The sequence below is a fragment of the Amphiura filiformis genome, chromosome 4, assembly GCF_039555335.1.
Source record: "Amphiura filiformis chromosome 4, Afil_fr2py, whole genome shotgun sequence".
NCBI lineage: Eukaryota > Metazoa > Echinodermata > Ophiuroidea > Amphilepidida > Amphiuridae > Amphiura > Amphiura filiformis.
This window is the reverse complement of record NC_092631.1, coordinates 27,764,646-27,784,049: the sequence shown is the minus strand read 5'-3', so window position 1 is coordinate 27,784,049 and position 19,404 is coordinate 27,764,646. Positions and strand designations below refer to the sequence as shown.

Genomic DNA, 19,404 nt, shown 5'->3' with positions numbered 1-19,404 from the left:
GTTTAATGAAATGGCGGACGGGTATTCCCATCAGGCACCAGTGATATGTTTTTTCAAAGAAAGTCTACTAATTTGATATGAAATGACATTTTGCAATAGCAAAGTCAAAATTAGGACTTGCTGTCAATAATATGAAGGAAATTATGTGACAGAGGCAAGGTGGGAAATACAAGTAGTATTTAAGTTATAATAACCTTTGATACCCGACCTGACCTTCCATCATGGCGCCTTATCCGTCTTTATGTATTTCTATATGCTCTCAAGTAAAATAAAATACCAATCTGCTCTGAGCAGATAATGTTACTTGGCTCCCACCATGAATTATTGATTTTATACGGAAGTAAAGAAATACACAGTGTATGTGCATGATGTGCAAGCATACTCCAAATATTTACGGTAAATCTGAATAGTGGTCACATGTTAACATATCATGTGTTCGGGAAATCACGTGGCAACATTTTAAGATTTCAGGCTTGTTTACTAGTTAATTGCCATTTGTACTCTTTATTATTTATCTTTGTTAATTAACATATATTTTAAATGCTGATAAATCGTGGTTGGCTACCCATGATATCTGTTAAATTCAGGGGGTCACGCAGCAGAATTTCACATCACCTGACTTAGCTACATTTCGAAGCTCTGCTCTTCAAATTCATGTAAATTTCTAAGTTTATACATTTAATATATTTAATATGATACTAATTTTTTGTTATAACCAACTGGTACACAAAATATACTAGCTTATTACCTATACAGAAATGTGATTATCAGCCTTCACTCAGCAAATTGACATGCCCGGCATATGCAGCCATTCTCCGTCTGGATAACATGACTGTCGCCCTCAATACGTCTGGGCGCAAATTTAAATAACAATACGCTATTTACATATCAATGCGGCCTCATGCTAATTAAAGCTGCCCCATCCAGGAGTTCATCTATGCAAATACGCTGGTGAAGTGATGTAATAATCAGATTAACTACCATAGCAATGGGTGAAAACAATTTTTGAATAGCAGGTTGCACTCACCACCTGTGTATGTCTGCAATCATAGATTGAATACAAAACCGGTCACTCCATAATAATCTTACAGGTGCAAGTGATCCACATGATATGGTTCAATGCATAGGTGCCGCGTGAACGTACTAGTGTAGCGCGGTATATTCAAAAATTGTTTTCAACTACTGCTATGGTAGTTAATCCGATTATTAAATCACTTCGCCAGCGTATTAGTTTTATGAGTTTTAAATGAGAAATGGGAACCAGGTCATTCCTAATAATACTGGAAAAAAAATTCAAATTCTCTGGAGAAAATTTATTTCATACATTATCTTTACTATACACTTTTACCATTTGAAAGTGCAAATTTAACTGTAAGAATTTTTCTAAGACTATTCTATTCGTCTGAAAGGTCTAACTAAAACCTTAATGTTCTTTTGGGTCAATCAAGAAATAATTTTAAATTTATCGGTTCGTCTATAAGGTTAAAGCTTTGTTTAATGGAAGCAGAACATAGCTTTCATTTTCTCTCGATATTGTTTGAAACGGAAAACATAAATAAATGGATTTATAGCCGAATTTAGAATAGCCATTCCATTGGCAAAGTGATTCAATGAAGTGCCATGGTATCCATACCACCCAGATTCTTTTGCAAATACAACACTTGATTGGTAACCCAACATAACACAAAGGCGATAAACACGAGCAGGAACGTTTTGGTTACGTTTCGGCTTCGGTTTGTTCCAGTGACGATGACAGCTTTCCCCGACTCCTTGTGACCTTCTTCTTTGACTCTCGATACGGTTGATACTTCGTTATCAGCTTGTAATTCTTTCGCTCTTTCATCTTGCGTCATCAGTTCGAATATTATTCTCGCAAAGCAATATCCCATAACAATGCAAGGCCCGAAGAAATCCCAAATGAAGAGGAGGATGCCTGTGATGGCCTCACCGATCAGCGTGAAACCTATCCAACGACAACGCCCGTCAATGTAGTACGTCTGGCCAATGCAGGTCACAAGTTGCATGGTTGGTGCTATCAACCACAGCGAAGCTCCAAGAACGATGGCTTTGTTCCTCGAAAAGTTTGTTCTATACCACATATGATGCAAAACAGCAATGTAACGTTCAACAGAGATGGCCACCAGATTATAAGTAGACATAGTAGAGAGATAGAAAAGCAGTCCATCGTAATGCCAAAACACGCAATAAATATAACCAAAAAAGTAGCTATCAGGAGATACCAACTGAGTAAACGTATATCGACTGGTGAAAGTACCAGCAAGTAACACGATGGATGTCAGCAGATCAATTGCTGCTTGCGAACCAATCAAGAATTTCACTTCTTTAGAACGCATCTGGATTACCGCCAGACATACCGTCATGTTCCCCAATAGTCCCATGATACCAACGACTATCTTGAAACCTTCGGTGAATGTCAGACCGATGCTTTCGTTGTTTTCCTCTTTGCTAAGATCATCGGTAGATGTCAGTGGAATACCAGTTCCTTCGAAGTATTCTTCTTCAGTTGCCATACTCGCCATTACCAAAGACTGTTTTTATTGATATAGAAAAGAAAATGCATATTTTAAAACTTCTGCACCATGTTCTACGTCTTTCAAACTTTTATAGAAAACAGCAAAGGGTCAAATCTAATACGCGGATTTAGGGTTTCTCTACCCCTGAGACGAATATATTTGTCTCAGCTCTACCGGAAGTCAATTTGTGCCGAAATTCCTTCCCACAATGCAATGAGCGTTTTGCATAACAATAGATACAGTTCGGAGGTTAATCAATATTCTTTGTTATGCAATACGCATATTGCATTGTGGGAGGAATTTCGGCACAAATTGACTTCCGGCAGAGAAACCCTAAATCCGCGTATTAGATTTGACCCTTTGCTGTTTTCTATAATTAAAACACAACTGTAACCAAATAAATTTTGTACTTTAATCAATTTACACCGGGGCAAACTGCAGAGTGTTTAATAATAGTCTCTAAAATGTCACCGTTTTTATCTGATCACCAACATACTAGTCTCATATAGCTCTCACTGAGCACAGATCATCGGGAATACTTCCGTAAGTGGGATATTTCTAGAATATTATGGTTAGAAAAAAGGATGAAATCTTATTTCACCGTGAACGGCAGCCGTCAACTTACTTGGTCTCATCTGCTAAATGGTAATTGTCCCAACATACAACAGATGATGCTTGTGTTTGTCCCGGCGATGTTACTTTATTCTCTCCAGTATTGAGCAAATCGTTAGTCGGATTTATTTCGCCACCAGTTGAAACAGACGACGTTAACCAACACGGTAGCCTCATACAGTTTGGCAGTGATCCAGATCGCGTCGGCCGGTTATGTATTTTAACCGTTGATCACGCAAAAAATATTCTAAAATAATCCGAATTTATAAATGGCATTCTATGGTACCATAACCTACTGCAAATGTATAATTGGTTGTGAAAATTTCGTGATTACATATTAAAAGAACATTCTTTCACGGGCCTGGATCATTTTGTTCAAGTTTGACCGGCTACAATTGAGCTGTTCCAGTTGAAATCTATACACCCCATATGGAAGACATGACCTTTAATCTCCCACACGGGTGGTGTGAATTTCAAATAAAGTAATCTGAATTGAACTCCATTTGAAATCTACACCCCCTCCCCCTGTATGGGAACGGGTGTGGGATTTGAGCACATAGCTGGAACAGCCCATTTGTTCAAGTTTCACCGGCTGAAATTAATTTGGTCAAGCTCTAATTGAATTTAGCAACTACTGACATTTGTACCTGATCACGTCCAAGACCTATAATTAAATTTTAGCACCCATTTCTGTGTTAAAACACACACCACAACAAAGCATAACAATACAAACAAAAACCGCATGCGTATGGTTGTCTTTTTAGAACCTCTTAATTGTTTGTCATGTCATTTAACACTCGTTTACAATTAAACAAACACACCGACCCAATTGCACTGTTTTTCTGTAGTTCTTTCGACCCTGTTTTCTTTACTCCTTACAAAAAAGAGTTTCATTAATTGAATGTTTGGTTCGCAATAGGTTAGTATTAAGGGCGGGAGTTCTTTTTAACGTAATTAAAAACAGAAGAATGAAAATAACAAGAATATATATTGGAAGAAGATTGTAAAGTGGGATATACAGGCTAAAACACGTAGCAAAATATGGGAGGAGGAAATGTATAGAAAAGTGGATAGAGGAGTCGGAGTTAATAAAAAGAAGCAGGCGCAAGAAGTGTGAAATATGTATAATAAAGAACTCTTAAAAGTATGAATGAGAAAAACACAGATGAAAAAACAGGACAAATTTCGTAAAAATAAAATAAAATGGAAGGAGTCAAGGAGGGGAACAAAAACTGGGTACAAGAGGGTGCATAAAATACGGTTCATCTGATGGGGATTTAATAGATCTATCTCCGAGTAAATGTAGTAAGACTTATTAATGCAAAAGCTGCAGCAAGTTCAGTGTGAAAGGGATTGGCAATCATAATACAAAATATTTGTATGACATTTATTCAACTGTATATCGGCGGTTGAAGTCTACTTTGTACGCTTGAGACCGCTCAAACACAACGTTGGGATGCTTGACAACAATAATTATTGGGTACCAATTTTTCAAGTAGGAGTTTACACACTACTATTATAAATTGTACACTACACACACACTGATGTTCCTTAAGGAAATTCATCTCAGCATGAATAAATTTAATTGAATAGAGTGTTTTTTCCTAATCTCTTTGTCCGGGCTCTTTGATCGTCATATTTTGATGGACGTCACCCGATAGGTCTAACCAGACAGGTGTTGTTAACATCATCCGTGTTTTTTTGCATAGTGACGAACCCGTTAATACTATAATAAACCACCCCTTGCATTATATGGACTCATGAGGGCGACATTCTCTTTATTTAGTGGGAAAGTCGTCTTTGTCATGTTAATAGCCTCATTCGGCGACTCGCGAATGTCACATGTTACATTGGACGTTAATTAGCTATTGGTCACTACGATTGAAGAGCCATCAACGTCATTTCCGTTTTACGCTTACTCGGGTGCTTGTTTGATAGCTTTTAATATTCTTATCAATACATGAAATGTGAATATAATTTTTGAATATATCGCCCTACGACTGATGCATTGAACCACAGATGTCAAAGAAGAGGGATATAGACCTGGATCGTAATTAGTATCTTTGAAAAGAGTGGCATTGTATTCAATCAATAAATGATTATCTGCGTTGCTTCTTCTCACAACCGATTTGGATACCTCCAAGTTTCAATGTTTTTACTTCACAAAATAAATCATGATCGAATTCTCGCAAGGCACTCATGAATTTCGTCACCCTTTCTCCTCAGCGACATCGTCATCGCTCAGAACACCAGTAGATTTGAGCCTTATGATAATATTGTTAAGAGTTCAGGTTACGGTGTAGGGTGTCCATAGCGTAATCCAGAATTAAATGATACTGAATTGGGTCGGCACTTGTTGTCTGATGACTCTTATCATCAAACAAGTATGAAGAGATTACTACCGCGCGTAATTTTTGGCACGCAACTCTACATTTCACACATGAAATAGGGTGAAGACTCAACGAAGAATATTTTTGTCAAATTTGGTGCTTCTTTTACGTTTTTAACCTTGTTTTACATGTTTAACAAGTTTAAAAGCACTAATTATCTGCGTTGCTTTTCACAACCGATTTGGATACCTCCAAGTTTCGATGTTTTTTACTTCACAAAATAAATCATGGTCGAATTCACGCAAGGCACTCATGAATTCATCGTAGGCGTGTACATCTTTGCTTTTGAGAATTGCGAGTAACCTCGTCACCCTTTCTCCAAGTCCTTGGATATTGTTAATCTCGGCGACCTCGTCTGAGCTCAGAACACCTCTAGACCTGAGCCTTATCAGAATATTGTTTGTGTTTAGGTTACGGTGTAGGGTGTCCATAGCGTAATCCAGAATTAAATGATACTGAATTGGGTTGGAACTTGGTGTCTGGTCATCTGGAAAACAATTAAAATAAATAACAGAACACAACGATGGTGATGATGATGATGATATTTTCCTGTTTTGCCAAATGAACATCTATAGCCAAATCCAATCCATTAGTTGAAACTAAGTAGCAATAAAATCAAATTTGTAGGGGGCCTATATTTTTGAGAATTATTTGAGGAAAATGGACAAAAATGTGCAAACTTGCACATTTTCTTACAATTGCAGTGACACAATTCAGAGACTTGCCACAAGTCTAAGCATAAATTCAAAGTATAAGCGAAAAAAATACTTTTAATCTTACTATTGTATGTAAATTTTAATAATGATTTATAGAATCGAATAGAACATGTGTTTGCTAAAACTTAAATTAGACTTTGTACAAGTCTTTACCCCTTCATTGACACAGCATACGAAACACACCATAAAAACACGTGTTTTTTGCCCTTGTTTCCAAATTTTGGCCAAATAACGGACTTTCATGGCCAGTTAGTTCCAATCCAACTTTAGGATTAGGATTGAGCTATCTCTTATTTGTCAAAACAGGACAATATTTTTTCAATCCCCAAAAATAATTTTCTGGAATCAGGGGTAGTATTATATCTGCAAACAATAGTATGTCTTCTAAACGAAAACTCCTACAGCTGTAATCCCGCATAATAGGAAAAGGATTCTGATACCTACCACTCCTATACCAGGGTGATGATGCTGTAGAAGTGCCAGGTACATTGGCAGAGCTATGTTCGGTGGTATCTGCGTTGTTAGCATTGAAACTGATGAGTTTTGCCGTAGTTTTGGCGCCTGTGGTTCCTTGCAGTTGTTTGACATGAGGAGATGACTTGTCCATGATGTGTGTAATATACACATCCATAGCACGTGGATCATTAGCTTCCCTTTGGACGCTAAGGGTTGCTATAATGCTATCAACCTTGTCGGCTTTGGGAGTTAGAACAAACCGACAACTTACGTTACCTGAAACCATTATTAATACTCTCCCCGTCTATGTTCTAAACGAAAAATATGACAAAGGCAGAGAATTAACTTGTGTGTTTCCAGCTGTTCGAAGGACTTGAAGACGAGCGATGGCTTGTGCCATATGTGGAGAGATAGTAAGGCACAGATTATAGAAATACACTAACAGACATATACAAAAACAAAAGAGTTGTTTCAATTCCATGAATTTCATCATCATCAATTTCATTTTCATCATCGTCACTAGCATCATCATCATCATCATCATCATCATCATCATCATCATCATCATCATCATCATCATCATCATCATCATCATCATCATTGACAAATAGAGACACATACGCGCATTGTTATGTTATAAAGGAAACTTACTTTAGGTGTTTCTTGTATTTCCCATACATCAGTACTGTTTTTATCCTTGACATCTCTCAGGTCAATTTCCAGCTTATCATTGTATCTACAAATATCATACACCTTTACCACACTATCAAGGCAAAGTGTCTTATTTGCCTTTGTCATATATTCCTGCACAAACTGCGTAAAAAAGAAAAACATTCTCGAGTTATGATTTTAGTTTACAAAGTTATTGTTTATTTTGATATTCGTATACAGGATGTCCCTGAAACAACTGTATTGTCGAAAATTTAATTGTCTGGGCATTTGTAGTTGAAGAATAAGTCCCCTATCACATACTTTTTGAATTTTGACAATTGACCGTACCGTTCTTGAAATATAATAATTTTACGAAAGTCCCTCATTTTCAAGCCTTTCCACGGATTCAAATATCAATAGAGGATCTATTAGTATAGCCAGAGTGCTAAGGCAATCTTGATTTAATAATTCGTCTCTAAGCCCTCGCGCGCATCAGTAAAAACTCCCGTTTTTTTTGTTTTTGTTTTTTTTGCGTTATTCCCGACATTGTCAGACGTCAACATAGCCCAAAGCGGAAATCTTAATAAAAAAAATCTCCATCTTGACCACAGTACAACCTCCCTGAGAGTCAGTGGCGTAGATTTCTGTTTGACATTGGGGGGATGGGGTTGGACATTTTGGAAGTTGGAAGTATAGTGAATCCAGCACCTTTTAGCAAGAGAATTTTTAGCAAAAATGTAACACTTTTGGAGTTTAAATGGCCAAATATTATGAGGTTATTTTGGTCAGAACCCACATACAGGTGTCAACATGGGGGGGTCCATACAATCACCCCCCCCCCCATACAATCACCCCAAAATATAGGCCGAAATAGCTCAAACCTTAGCTTTGCCTTTTAGACCATGTGTTTCCCATTCAGTTACCTTTACATCAAAGCTTTTCAGTGCATATACTGTCAATCCAATTTCCTTTGACCTTTGCAAGTCAACAGGAATAAACGGCAGAATCTGTACTCGTAGTTTACCCCCTCCCAGCCAGCACCAGACACAGAAATGGGTAACTCGTATCTTCACTACATCCTTTGTTAACAGTACATCTGGACTGACACCTCTCTGACCGTCAAAGTATGGGTGCCATTTTGCATTACCTCCTGAAAGAGGTCAAAGGTAGTTTGTCACATGTATTAGGATCTCAATCAGTAGGTCAAAGGTCATTTATCACTTTTTATGATCATCGTGATCGTTGCATACTGACGAATCGGTTCTTTTGTATGACTATAGAGGGCGGCATTTAATACCAGCTTGCCTTTGTCGCTTCAAATGATTAAATTAAATATTAAAAAACAACACACCTATCTATATGAAATGAAGAAAATAAGATGCTTTTATAGTTCACTTTTATATTCATATTAAATTTGTGTTCCGAAACACGTTCGCAACAGCTCCCAATTGGAACCAATCGTGTAAGAAATCTGCGGTATTCGGAGCAAAGGGGTACTTGCAGAAAATCTGAATACTACTGGTCGACATGCTCGAACATCGATCAGATAAGAAATCAGAGTTGTCATACGCGGTGATATAATTTACAAATCATGATTTATTAAGGCTCTTCTAGCTGTTTCATATATACTTCTAATGTTTTGTATAATTATGTATATTATTTGCTTCGATATCTTAAAACATTTTGCCATAACCACCTACCTGCTGCCATTGTCCAGACTTCGAGGTTCTCCAGAGCCAAATCAACTGCCGCATGTTTCACAGTCAATGTTACAGGTCTCAAGAACTGAAGCCCATCAGGTTCTAATCGCACTATTGGTGCAATAATGAACTTGTCGCCTAGTGGTGGATGGTCGGTCCCTGGTGAGACGATAGATAGCGTTATCTGTATTGCTTGTCCAAGGCTCCTGGTGGAATGTTCAGTTGTGCGATGTTGTCATCAAAGGATAGAGTGCCTCCTTCAGGTCCGATGAGTTTAGATATTTGATCTAAATTTTCTGCTACTTCGAAATTATCTCTTGGTGTTTCAATAACTGCGAAATCCATAAAAATGCACGAGACCAAGAGGAAAATATTAAAACATAATAGTGGTTTTAAACGACACGATAAGAAACAAGTCATTAAACTAAGTCTCCGGCAATCGGCAATAACAACATTATGCCTTATACATAAGGACAATAATTATCAAGAACGAATCACATGGTTTCATAGTGACCATAAAAACGAATAAAACATCCGTCTCTCAACACACGATATTCAAAATTCCCGGGCGCTGAAATTTTCTAATGCAATGACGTCCTAGTATACAATGAAAGCTGACGACAATTGAGCACAAATAACTATCACGTCATTGCACTTAGACAATTAATTTCGGGAATTTTGAATATCGCGTGTTGAGAGCTGGCTGTTAAGGCATAATGTTATGACTACCGTTTAAGGTGTAACATCTACCGTCTAACCATACAATCTCTGTTCCGTCTTTTACGCTTATAGTATCGCGGAAGTACCACATCGTGGGAGTACCACATCTTTTTACCCTACAAAGCACCATATTTGTAACTAATGATATGTAATACGATCATTGTTTTTGACATAAATCCTACCTTTGTGAGAATGTTTAACCTCTTGCTTCGCCGACGGCTGTGAAACAAACAAATCTCCAGAGCTTCCACCGGTAACACTATCACTAGTCCAGTTCCTAACACAGGCAAGAGAATCAGTTACAAATCATCATTACCATCATCATCAGCAGCAGCAGCAGCAACAGCAGCACATTAATTATCATTATTATTATACAAATATATACTGCCATGAGATGTTCTGGTTAAAACTATGGGCCCGAGGTGAGATCAATAGTACTGCGCCCCTCAGGAAAATAGTATTAATTGATCTCAACGAGGGCCCATAGTTTTAACCAGAACTTCGAATAAAGGCAGTATATATTTGTTTTATATACTTCATTAATTGGTTGTTCATTGATTGGTTAAAAGAAAATTATTTGACGTTTTGACTCTCCAGCTTCTATCCTGAGTGAACAGCGCGACCAATTTAAGCAGAACCTATATTTTGCATACAGCGGAAACATGGCATGTTGCCTCAGGGGATCGACGCTAAGTCACGTGCCGCGTGAGCAAACTCCAGCGTACACAAAAGAAACTTCTCGCGTATTGATAAGCGATGTCGCCAGGTCTGTACGCTGTACCGGCGTCAGCTAAATTTGAGTACGCTTAGAGGGCACAGGCATGGAAAATTCCAATCTGTGTATTAATAATCTAAGAGATTTTGCCCTTCAAAAAATCGAATAGGCTAAAATCGGGCTAACCAATTACAGCAGCGCGAAATCACGCTAACTGTTCCGTCGCATCAAATGCGCGCACGCGGAAGGCATGGTCAAAAGTACTATAGAGGCCCTGCATCAAATTATCGATTGGCTCTAAACAAAGGATTTGAACCGGTGTCATTCACCGTAGTTCATGAGTTATGGCGGAGTGCAGTCCATTCAATCAAATGTTGTCATCAACATATTTGATCGTAGTGCAGGGTTATGTGTGTGAGACGAACTGTCACAGTAGATTGCAATCATGCTTTTGTTGAATGCATCTGAGTAGGCCGCCATATTTACGGGATGATACGTCACATGCAAGGCCTCTATTTACGGTGGAGGTACTATTTACGGCTCATCCGGGACATTGCAAATACTATTTACGGCTTAAAGGTACTATTTGCGGATAGGAGTACTGATGGTAGAACTATTTTTGGTCATGTGATCCACTGTTAACCAATCAATGAACAAGAATATATTAATGAAGTATATAATAATTATTATACTTTAAATTAAGCACCGATAAAAACTTATGTACCCGACCTTTTTTTCTTCTTTACTTCTGTCAGTTCTCTAATGATCACCTCATCCATTGTGTCACCTGTTGAGCAATTCACAAGTGCCTGTTTCAAATATTCCTCCGACGTGTCTAGCTGCTGCAACCGATGACTTGCCTAGATAAAATACACCTTAAAATGTCATGTCATTTCTATGTATACAAAATATACTAAAAAGAATAGACAATGTGATAAAAAAAAAGTCTGGCATACAAAATGCCCATGTCCCCGAAATTCTAATACCTAATACAGTTTAACCCACTCATTTGCATGTAAAACTTGCCCTATTTACCAGGTAAATCTAACTGACGGAATTAAAATGATACATAATGGCTTTTTTTAGTTTTCTCAAAATCACTTTCCATGGACTTTTATATTCATGTATTCAATTTAAAAATTAAAAATTGACTCTTTCTTTGAGTTGAATTGGTGGGTAAGTTTCTTGAGTTGTAACTAATTTACAGGCATCAAGCATCAATCCTTTTTCGCTTAAACGTTTTGACTAACTCAACAAAAGCGTGGCTTTGCTTAATGGAATAGGTTGTACTTACAAGCCCAAAAGCCATGAAAGGACATTTCTGAGTGTAATGAGAGGTTCTAGCCTGAAAAACAGCATTTTCAAAATCTCTTTGTGTTACATTAGAATGATACATGCACGTTTGATTATAGAAATGTCACCTACTACACCGTGTCTAAATAATGTCTTGGTATCAAGCGGGTTTATTTGCAGCGCTTTTCCACTGTAAATTAACGCCGTTCCAGGATCTTTTAACCGAAGAAAGCACTCGGCAATATGTGAATATATCTTCAGAAGCATGTCGTCTTTTTTCTGGATATCTTTGGTAGATGAAGGTTGAATTGTATCCAATAGTTGTAATGCCTATATGGATTGAAAGACAGAAAAATAAACACATCACAATTTATCCAGCACTCTAGCAGAATACACAATAGCCCATTCAAATTAAGGGAGATAAGGGGTCAACCCACCACTAATAGCAACGGAATCCATTTAATCACAAGTCGTTTCAGAAAAGCACATTAAATAACAAAAAGTCCCCGAAAATCCAAGTAGTGGAAGAGTACCTATTTGCACGAATTCCAAATGACCGTAGGTGTGAAATTTCAAAGTTGGTAAACTCTGGTTAGAATCCATACCAATGTATCTCTCTCATCATAAGGGTTCAGTAAAAGTATAGTTTGACCCCGGAGTTTGACCTGTCTCCGACATATAGTTCCAGCGTTATAGGTCAAATGACAAATTGTGGCGTCCACAGGCGTCTACAATTCAAAACTACTCCGATCTTAAAGGCCCGTTCAGTGATTTGCTCATCCGGCCGATCGTAAAAACATCAAAATTCAGATTTTGGTACCTTTGTCATTGTCATAGATGTGCTAACATAGCCTGCGAGTGGTTCAGCCGAAAGCCGTGTATTTATGACAAAATAAGGCATTTACATGTAATCTGTAATTTATATACTGTCAGTATATAAATTAGCTACATGAATTTGAATTGGGGTTCAACTTCGTCAATACTGCTGTTTTCTTTATTTTTTGCCATTTTTTATTTCAAAAATACCAAATGACAATTTGAATGACTTATACTTCACTTTTAAGTAATTTATAAACAATTTTAATTTTTTTTATACTTGAGCTGGAATCACTGAATGGGTCTCAAATTGTTCCTTTGGCAAACATAAATCAAAATGAGAATGGTTGCATTGTTTTGGAAGTTTTCTTATATAGGTAACATCACAAAATAGGTCAAGGTCAACAGGGTTCAATTGACTAATTTTGTAGCTTTTTGTGCCATGTTAACAAGGTAACAAACCATGTGGTATTGCAAACTATTCCTTTTTAAATGCTTTTGCAAGTGGAGCAATCCGATGGAGCAATCTGAGAAATCAAAATCAGATAATTTTTCAATTTTGGTCCCATTTGGAACCGAAATGTTGACAAAGTTAAAGATTAAGAATTTACTCACATCGTCGTATTGCTCCTTAGCCAAGCTTACGTCTCCTTGTTTCAAAATTGTGTTTAGAGCTTTCTGTATGTAAAAAAGGAGTAAAGGGAGTTATATGTGCACCACCGTTTAAACAAACACAGGTATATTTGGTTTGTGGAATTTTATTATTTAGACGAAAATTACGAAAGTGATCATTGAAGAAAGCAAACCTCCTTTAGACGCGTGGCTTTCAGAAGCGTGGCAGTAATTTGCTGTTGGTGTACTCCTGAAAAGAAAAAAATGAACATGCCAATTAGGCAATACGGTAAAGATTCGTCTGATGCGAACTTGGGTTCCTTTGCCTAGGGTAAATTTTACGTACAAACAATCAGTAAATTTCACGTATAAAGCAATAATGAAACCAATAAAAGCTCAAAAAGTAATAGGATAACGACTCTCGAATTGTGAAATAACCTGTGCCTAAAAATTAAAATTCAAAAGCAACAAATATCATAAGGTAGTTCTACCTCCCCTCTGAATTCCCTGTATTACCTCATCTATTTGCTTTAAATACCTCAGTATATAGGAAGTTGTTTTTTTCTTCCCTCAGAATTGTATTCGGATTGAACTTTAAATACCTCAATATAAGTCAGTGTCAGTTCCCCCTTGCATGTAATTCCTCGGTATTTATTCGGATTGCACTTGAATAATATATCATAAGGCAGCTGTACCTCCCCGCAGAATTCCTCTGTATTCGGATTGCACTTGAATAATATATCATAAGGCAGTTTTACCTCCCCCGTGGAATTTCTCTGTATTCGGATTGCACTTGAATAATATATCATAAGGCAGTTTTACCTCCCCGTAGAATTTCTCTGTATGTTGATTGCACTTGAATAATATATCATAAGGCAGCTGTACCTCCCCGCGGAATTTCTCTGTATTCGCATTGCACTTGAAATATCGCAACATCATCTCTGCAGATGGCAACCATTCGCCTGAAAACTCAAGATTGTAAGAAACAGTTAAGTTGGTGTTGTTCGCTTCATTTACCTACCTTCTGTTTCCTGCTTGACTTCCACTTTCATCGTTGGCTCATTATCTGTGGAAAATGTTTAATATTGGATTCATTAAATCATCACAGAAAAATCTAATTTCATTGTAACGTAACGAACGTAGCTTAACGAGGGACATTTACCTGATAGCATATTCGCTTCCATCTCTTTGTTTTCCACTTTTAGTACTCCTTTCTCTATAAAAAGAAATAAGGTGATGGTATAGATTGTCAATTTACGTCGCCTTTACTTCAAAATAGTCATTGCCTGATCACCATGATCACTGCTGATAAATCCAAAGGCAATAAATCATGTTGAGTGCTAGATGACTTTCACTATGTTCACTAATAGAAGCTCGTATCCACGACAAATGATACACAAGGGCGTAGTAAGTCTGGGGTAAAAGCCTGGTCGTTAAGAACTTTGTCGCCGGCCTTTAATTGTCACCGTTGGAGAGAAGCACGTGAATCAAAAAAGAGTTACATTAACACTAATTTAACAGTTGCACTTGAAAAATATATTATAAGGCAGCTGTACCTCCCCGTGGAATTTCTCTGTATTCGGATTGTACTTGCAATATCGCAACATCATCTCTGCGGATGGCAACCAAATCCACATTCGCCTGAAAACTCAAGATCGTAAGTAACATGCAGTTAAGTTGGTGTTGTCCGCTTCATTTACCTACCTTTTGTTTCCTGTTTGGTTTCCATCGTTGGCTCATTATCTGTGGAAAATGTTTAATATTTAAAATTTGAATATAATGAAAGATGTTGGATTCATTAAATCATCACAGAAAAATCTAATAATAACTATTTTCAAAGTAACGTTGCATGCGAACGAAGCAAAAAAGCGACACATTCCTGGTAGAATGTTCGCTTCCTTCTCTATGTTTTTCACATTTGGTACACCTTTCTCTACGAATAATATTGTAAATAGTTCAGTATCAATATCATCATAATTAATAAAATCTTACAGTATATCGCGCTTCGTTTGGAGACATTACGGATGAACTAACACCCACAACTCTTGTACCACCGATACGATCAGCCAGAGCCAATACCCGTGATCAACATTGTCAATGTGCGTCGTCTTTACTTCACAAAATAGACCTTTTCAAAGCGAAGTTTTCTGAAGTTTGTTATGGGTGACCCCGTTTACAATTTCGGGTCATCGACGCTAACGCAAACGCAACTTTTTCGTCTACACAAATCTGCGTGAAAGACACGGTCAAACGTTGGGTATGGCTTGTGCAAGAGATTGATATTTGTATTCGCTGTCGTTGTGCACGTTAGTAACCATTGGTTACTGCTCCAAGCCTGGGCTCATACACCTGTTCCGAATTTTGATATGCCATAGGCTTTGTGTTGTGATCATTTCGATCAGTGGTTCGTAACAAAGAAAGCGTGATCCAGTTGACCTAGCAACGGCCATATTATACCGTGCACTACGACAGCGAATTGCGAAGACCACACCAGGGCTATGGCACTCAACTCATTTGCATAGCAAAATGACCCGTCTCCTCTGCAGCCAATTTGGTTCCGCTCCATCGAAATCAAGCTGGTCACGGAGGAGACTACCCTCCTTTGTGTTTGTTCATTTGTGTATGGAGAGCCCTTCTTGGAGTCCGTAATGACTTAGGCTACGCTCTCAGCTAGAGTCCGACGCTGCATTGCACTAGAAATACCTTTTCTGTGAAATCGCTATAGAGCCAACCGGGAACACGTATTCGTTTTGAAAATATAGCATTAAAATTAGTATCACCCTTGTGGCCCCCGTGCAGTGGAAAACCTTAATTCTTTCATTAAAAAGAAATGAAAATTAAAAAAAAACACGGATCTACCTGTGCACCTATAAAATGGGCACAGCAATTTGTCTCAAATATGAATGAATTTTAAGAAACATACGGGATATGATGAACATTGACCTGACGCCATGATAGTAGGATCTATTAGTCGTTTTATATACAATGTATATACCGTATTGTCATAATACCAATATTTGTCATTATATATAATGAGTAATATTTAGCAACGTAAATGTGCAGTTCATATGCACAAACGAATACTGATCTTTATGATATTCAGGTTTTTGTACATCACATATAACATGTTACATAGGAGGTCATACGTGTTGACCTTCATCTATTGTATTTGTTCATCTGTGTATGGAGAGAATTAACGCCATTAAAACTCCATCAGTATTAGGGCGTAGTTCAGTGAACTCACCGGATTGCTATTCCAAGTACTTTGATAATACAGATAATATATATAAATGGGTCGAGGCGATTGCATTGAAAAACCTAATAAATTATTCATAACAGTTACGTAATCAATCGATAGTGCGGACACTTTTCATTTGCAAACCACCAAAATTCGTGATCTTTTAGCGTTGGAAAAGAAACCACGTGAATAGAGTGCCCTCTCAAGAATATCAACTCTCTGACCACACGAAGACCAAATCAAATGTGCCGCAGACGACAAACATTTGCATTTTTTCTTTCTTTTACTGTCACATTATGAAGTGCCAAATAGTGTAAGTGTTAGTTCAATACCTTTAGAAAATATTTCTCTGTGATGACTCATGTTGATTTTGGCTTTGTATTTTCACTCAAAAGGGTACGTGATTCCGCTTGACTCATTGTGCACCAATTCGCTAACTGAATAAATACTGCGGGTTTCCGATATTTTCCGATCTTGATTTGAAAAGGTCTATAGACACTATTCGCTTTCGAAGTGATGATGTGACAGGATTAACTATCATAGCAATAGATGAATACAACTGTTAAAATGGTTGAGCCTATGATATCACATCGCAAAGATACTCACCAGCGCCAGGTTTATTATCTGTGATGTTGTCGGCAAAGTCGTGCTCTTCCTGGTATTCTTGTGCCAGGGGTGACATTCGTCTGTCTAATTCACATTTAATAGCCTGGACATGCCCAGATGACTCGCCGTGACCAGTGACAGCGCTATGTTTGAAGCTCAGACAAGGATTTTGATTGAAAGTACTCTGCTTGTTCTTGACGTCACGGTGAATACGGCACAGAAGGCAAAACATACCCTCACCTTCAACGTAGACCAGCCACCATATTCCTGAAAACATAATCATGAAAAACATCATGTAAGTATAAAATGTATATGGACTTGTTTTTCAACTTCCATTTTTTTCTACTTCCCAAAGTTATGGTATAAATAGTTAAATTAAATACAATTACCGGTTTTCTCGCAAAATGACGTTTTTTTAGCTGTTATCCATGAGTGTTTGAACATGTCTGCACTACGCTTCTTCTTAGCGGAACCTTCTTCTGACCTTACTGTCTTCAAATGGCGAATTCGTTCCTTCTCCGTGTCTGGTATGTCTGAACAAGTCGTTGAACAAGTGTAAAAGCTGTGGAGCCGATTATCTTTGAAAGCAGTAGAAAAATATTCTTCCAAAAGCTTAATGGCCTCCTCAGTTGATAAAGGCTTTGGCAATGGATGGGTACTTCCAGAGTCTAAATTTAATAAATGCGAAACAAAGATAGAGAGCTTGTATACGGGAACAGATAAATCTTGATTTTATTTGCAGCGACAACGCAGCAAATGTACTTATGATTGAGTCTTTTCGCTTCTCAAGACTAATAACTGTTTTGCGCCACTGAGCAATTACCGTAAAACCTCGTCTACAAGCATATAGAGTGCTTCTGATGAAAGCTAAATTATGGAATTTGAGCAAATAAATTACAGATATAAGCGTATAAAAACAATGTCTCGTATAAATTTAGCTTTCATTAAAAACACTATATGCTTGTAGACGAGGTTTTACGGTATATCCTCAGTATCAATGACCATACGAACTGTTTGTTACTCACCTTTATTTTGAATTGAGCCATTCTTATTGACATCTTCGTTAAGTCTACTTGAAGTAGAATTGTAATCCATATGCGGAGGTGAGGGAGCAGCTACTTGCTTGCTTTCTGTAGGCTTGTCAGAAGCAACATCTGCACCAGATTTGGCAGTGTCTGAAACTATTAAAATGTGTTGTGCGCATTTGTAAAGAGGCGAGCCGAACGTACCCAATCAATTGATGAACGTTAAAGAAAGTTTATATAATATAATAAATTATATAAATATTTTAAGGCAGATACGTAATAAAATAAATAAAATGTAGACCATATTTATAGTTTAAATTGTGATTAATCTGCGTTGTCAATGATAGTAGGAGATTTGGAAACGATCTCGAATCATTATCTTGGATTGGTTGACTAACTGGTATAACCTTTTGGGTGTTAGATGACGTCACAATGTATTTTAATGGAAGCCCCTATCCACGACAATACTACCCAGGGACGTAATAATGCTGGGGCAAAGGTCTGTTCGTTAAGAACTTTGTCACAGTTCAGTTCGAGGAGACACGGGGTCCAAAAAAAAGGATATTTTCCCTCTTCACTGGCTTCTCCAATAACATTAATTGTTCTTATTATTATTCCTTGCTCATTAATATGCGCATTTCACTGCTCATATCCTTGCTCATTTCACTACTCATTTCCTTAATAAAATGAGCAAGGACTGAGCAATTAAGCAAAAGAATAATATTGAAACGACCATTAGTGAGTTTGATAATATTGATAACACTAAGAAAACTGTTTCACTAAGTTCTTGTCATTCGAAGATTTACCTTCAAAGAGTCAACATGGATATTATTTCCACAGTGATCAGTCACTACCTTGGCACCTGTGTGACAAACACTTTGGTCGAATGTATAACTTAAAGTGGTCTCGGTCCCAGCCGGTTTGTGTTCCTCCGTGACGAAGGAGCACAAATCGGCTGGGACCGAGACTAAACTTAAAGTAGACTAAAAGAAAGTGTACATACTACACCGAAAAGGAAACTACAATGAATGAAAAAGTTGACGATGAACCGGATATCTTGTTGACGATGATCCAGAATATTCTATGGGAAACAATTATGAACCTTTGTTTAGAGCATAGGATTGAAGATTCAGAAGTAGAAGATTCTGAAAGTGAATCTCCGGATAAAGATAACAATTCGGTCGATTCATAATACGATGCGCCTACAGCGTTTGCTGGGGGAGAGGTCAAAATACGCAGTGCATAATGGGAGAACGTCGACATCCATAGCCCGCGTTTAAATATACAACACAGTAACGTAAATGTCATTGTGTGTTTAAA

At 37.5% G+C, this 19,404-nt stretch overlaps 3 protein-coding genes across 3 annotated transcripts; all 3 read right to left on the bottom strand.

The window, feature by feature from the left end:
* Positions 1–1,607: 1,607 nt before the first annotated feature.
* Positions 1,608–2,540, bottom strand: LOC140150097 (octopamine receptor beta-2R-like). The gene has a single exon (XM_072172102.1). The coding sequence runs from the start codon at positions 2,538–2,540 to the stop codon at positions 1,608–1,610; it is 933 nt and encodes a 310-aa protein (XP_072028203.1).
* Positions 2,541–5,314: 2,774 nt separating this feature from the next.
* LOC140149762 (uncharacterized) lies at positions 5,315–9,369 on the bottom strand. The gene is made up of 5 exons (XM_072171813.1): positions 9,060–9,369; positions 8,283–8,509; positions 7,360–7,521; positions 6,697–7,019; positions 5,315–6,023 (listed from the first exon to the last, which is right to left on the bottom strand). The coding sequence occupies exons 1-4, from the start codon at positions 9,067–9,069 to the stop codon at positions 6,981–6,983; spliced, it is 438 nt and encodes a 145-aa protein (XP_072027914.1). The 5' UTR covers positions 9,070–9,369; the 3' UTR covers positions 5,315–6,023; positions 6,697–6,980.
* On the bottom strand, positions 9,240–18,236 carry LOC140150096 (uncharacterized). The gene is made up of 12 exons (XM_072172101.1): positions 18,085–18,236; positions 17,449–17,727; positions 17,060–17,326; positions 14,920–14,958; positions 14,378–14,431; positions 14,237–14,281; positions 13,410–13,465; positions 13,219–13,281; positions 11,920–12,117; positions 11,224–11,354; positions 9,962–10,056; positions 9,240–9,391 (listed from the first exon to the last, which is right to left on the bottom strand). Exons 1-12 carry the CDS (start codon positions 18,152–18,154, stop codon positions 9,240–9,242), a joined length of 1,449 nt encoding a protein of 482 aa, XP_072028202.1. The 5' UTR covers positions 18,155–18,236.
* Positions 18,237–19,404: the final 1,168 nt, after the last annotated feature.

What these genes read in the sequence shown, in the direction of transcription:
- LOC140149762 (XM_072171813.1), bottom strand. An exon ending in TGAAAAGCTTTGATGTAAAG is followed by an intron (nt 7,522 to 8,282) that starts GTAACTGAATGG and finishes TTTTTTACGCAG; the next exon opens with TTTGTGCAGGAATATATGAC. An exon ending in AAATACAAGAAACACCTAAA is followed by an intron (nt 7,020 to 7,359) that starts GTAAGTTTCCTT and finishes TTTTTCGTTTAG; the next exon opens with AACATAGACGGGGAGAGTAT.
- LOC140150097 (XM_072172102.1), bottom strand. Translation starts at nt 2,540, where the DNA reads ATGGCGAGTATGGCAACTGAAGAAGAATACTTCGAAGGAACTGGTATT.
- LOC140150096 (XM_072172101.1), bottom strand. Translation starts at nt 18,154, where the DNA reads ATGGATTACAATTCTACTTCAAGTAGACTTAACGAAGATGTCAATAAG. An exon ending in AGATAATAAACCTGGCGCTG is followed by an intron (nt 14,959 to 17,059) that starts GTGAGTATCTTT and finishes CATTTTCCACAG; the next exon opens with ATAATGAGCCAACGATGGAA. An exon ending in CTAAGGAGCAATACGACGAT is followed by an intron (nt 12,118 to 13,218) that starts GTGAGTAAATTC and finishes CAATCCATATAG; the next exon opens with GCATTACAACTATTGGATAC.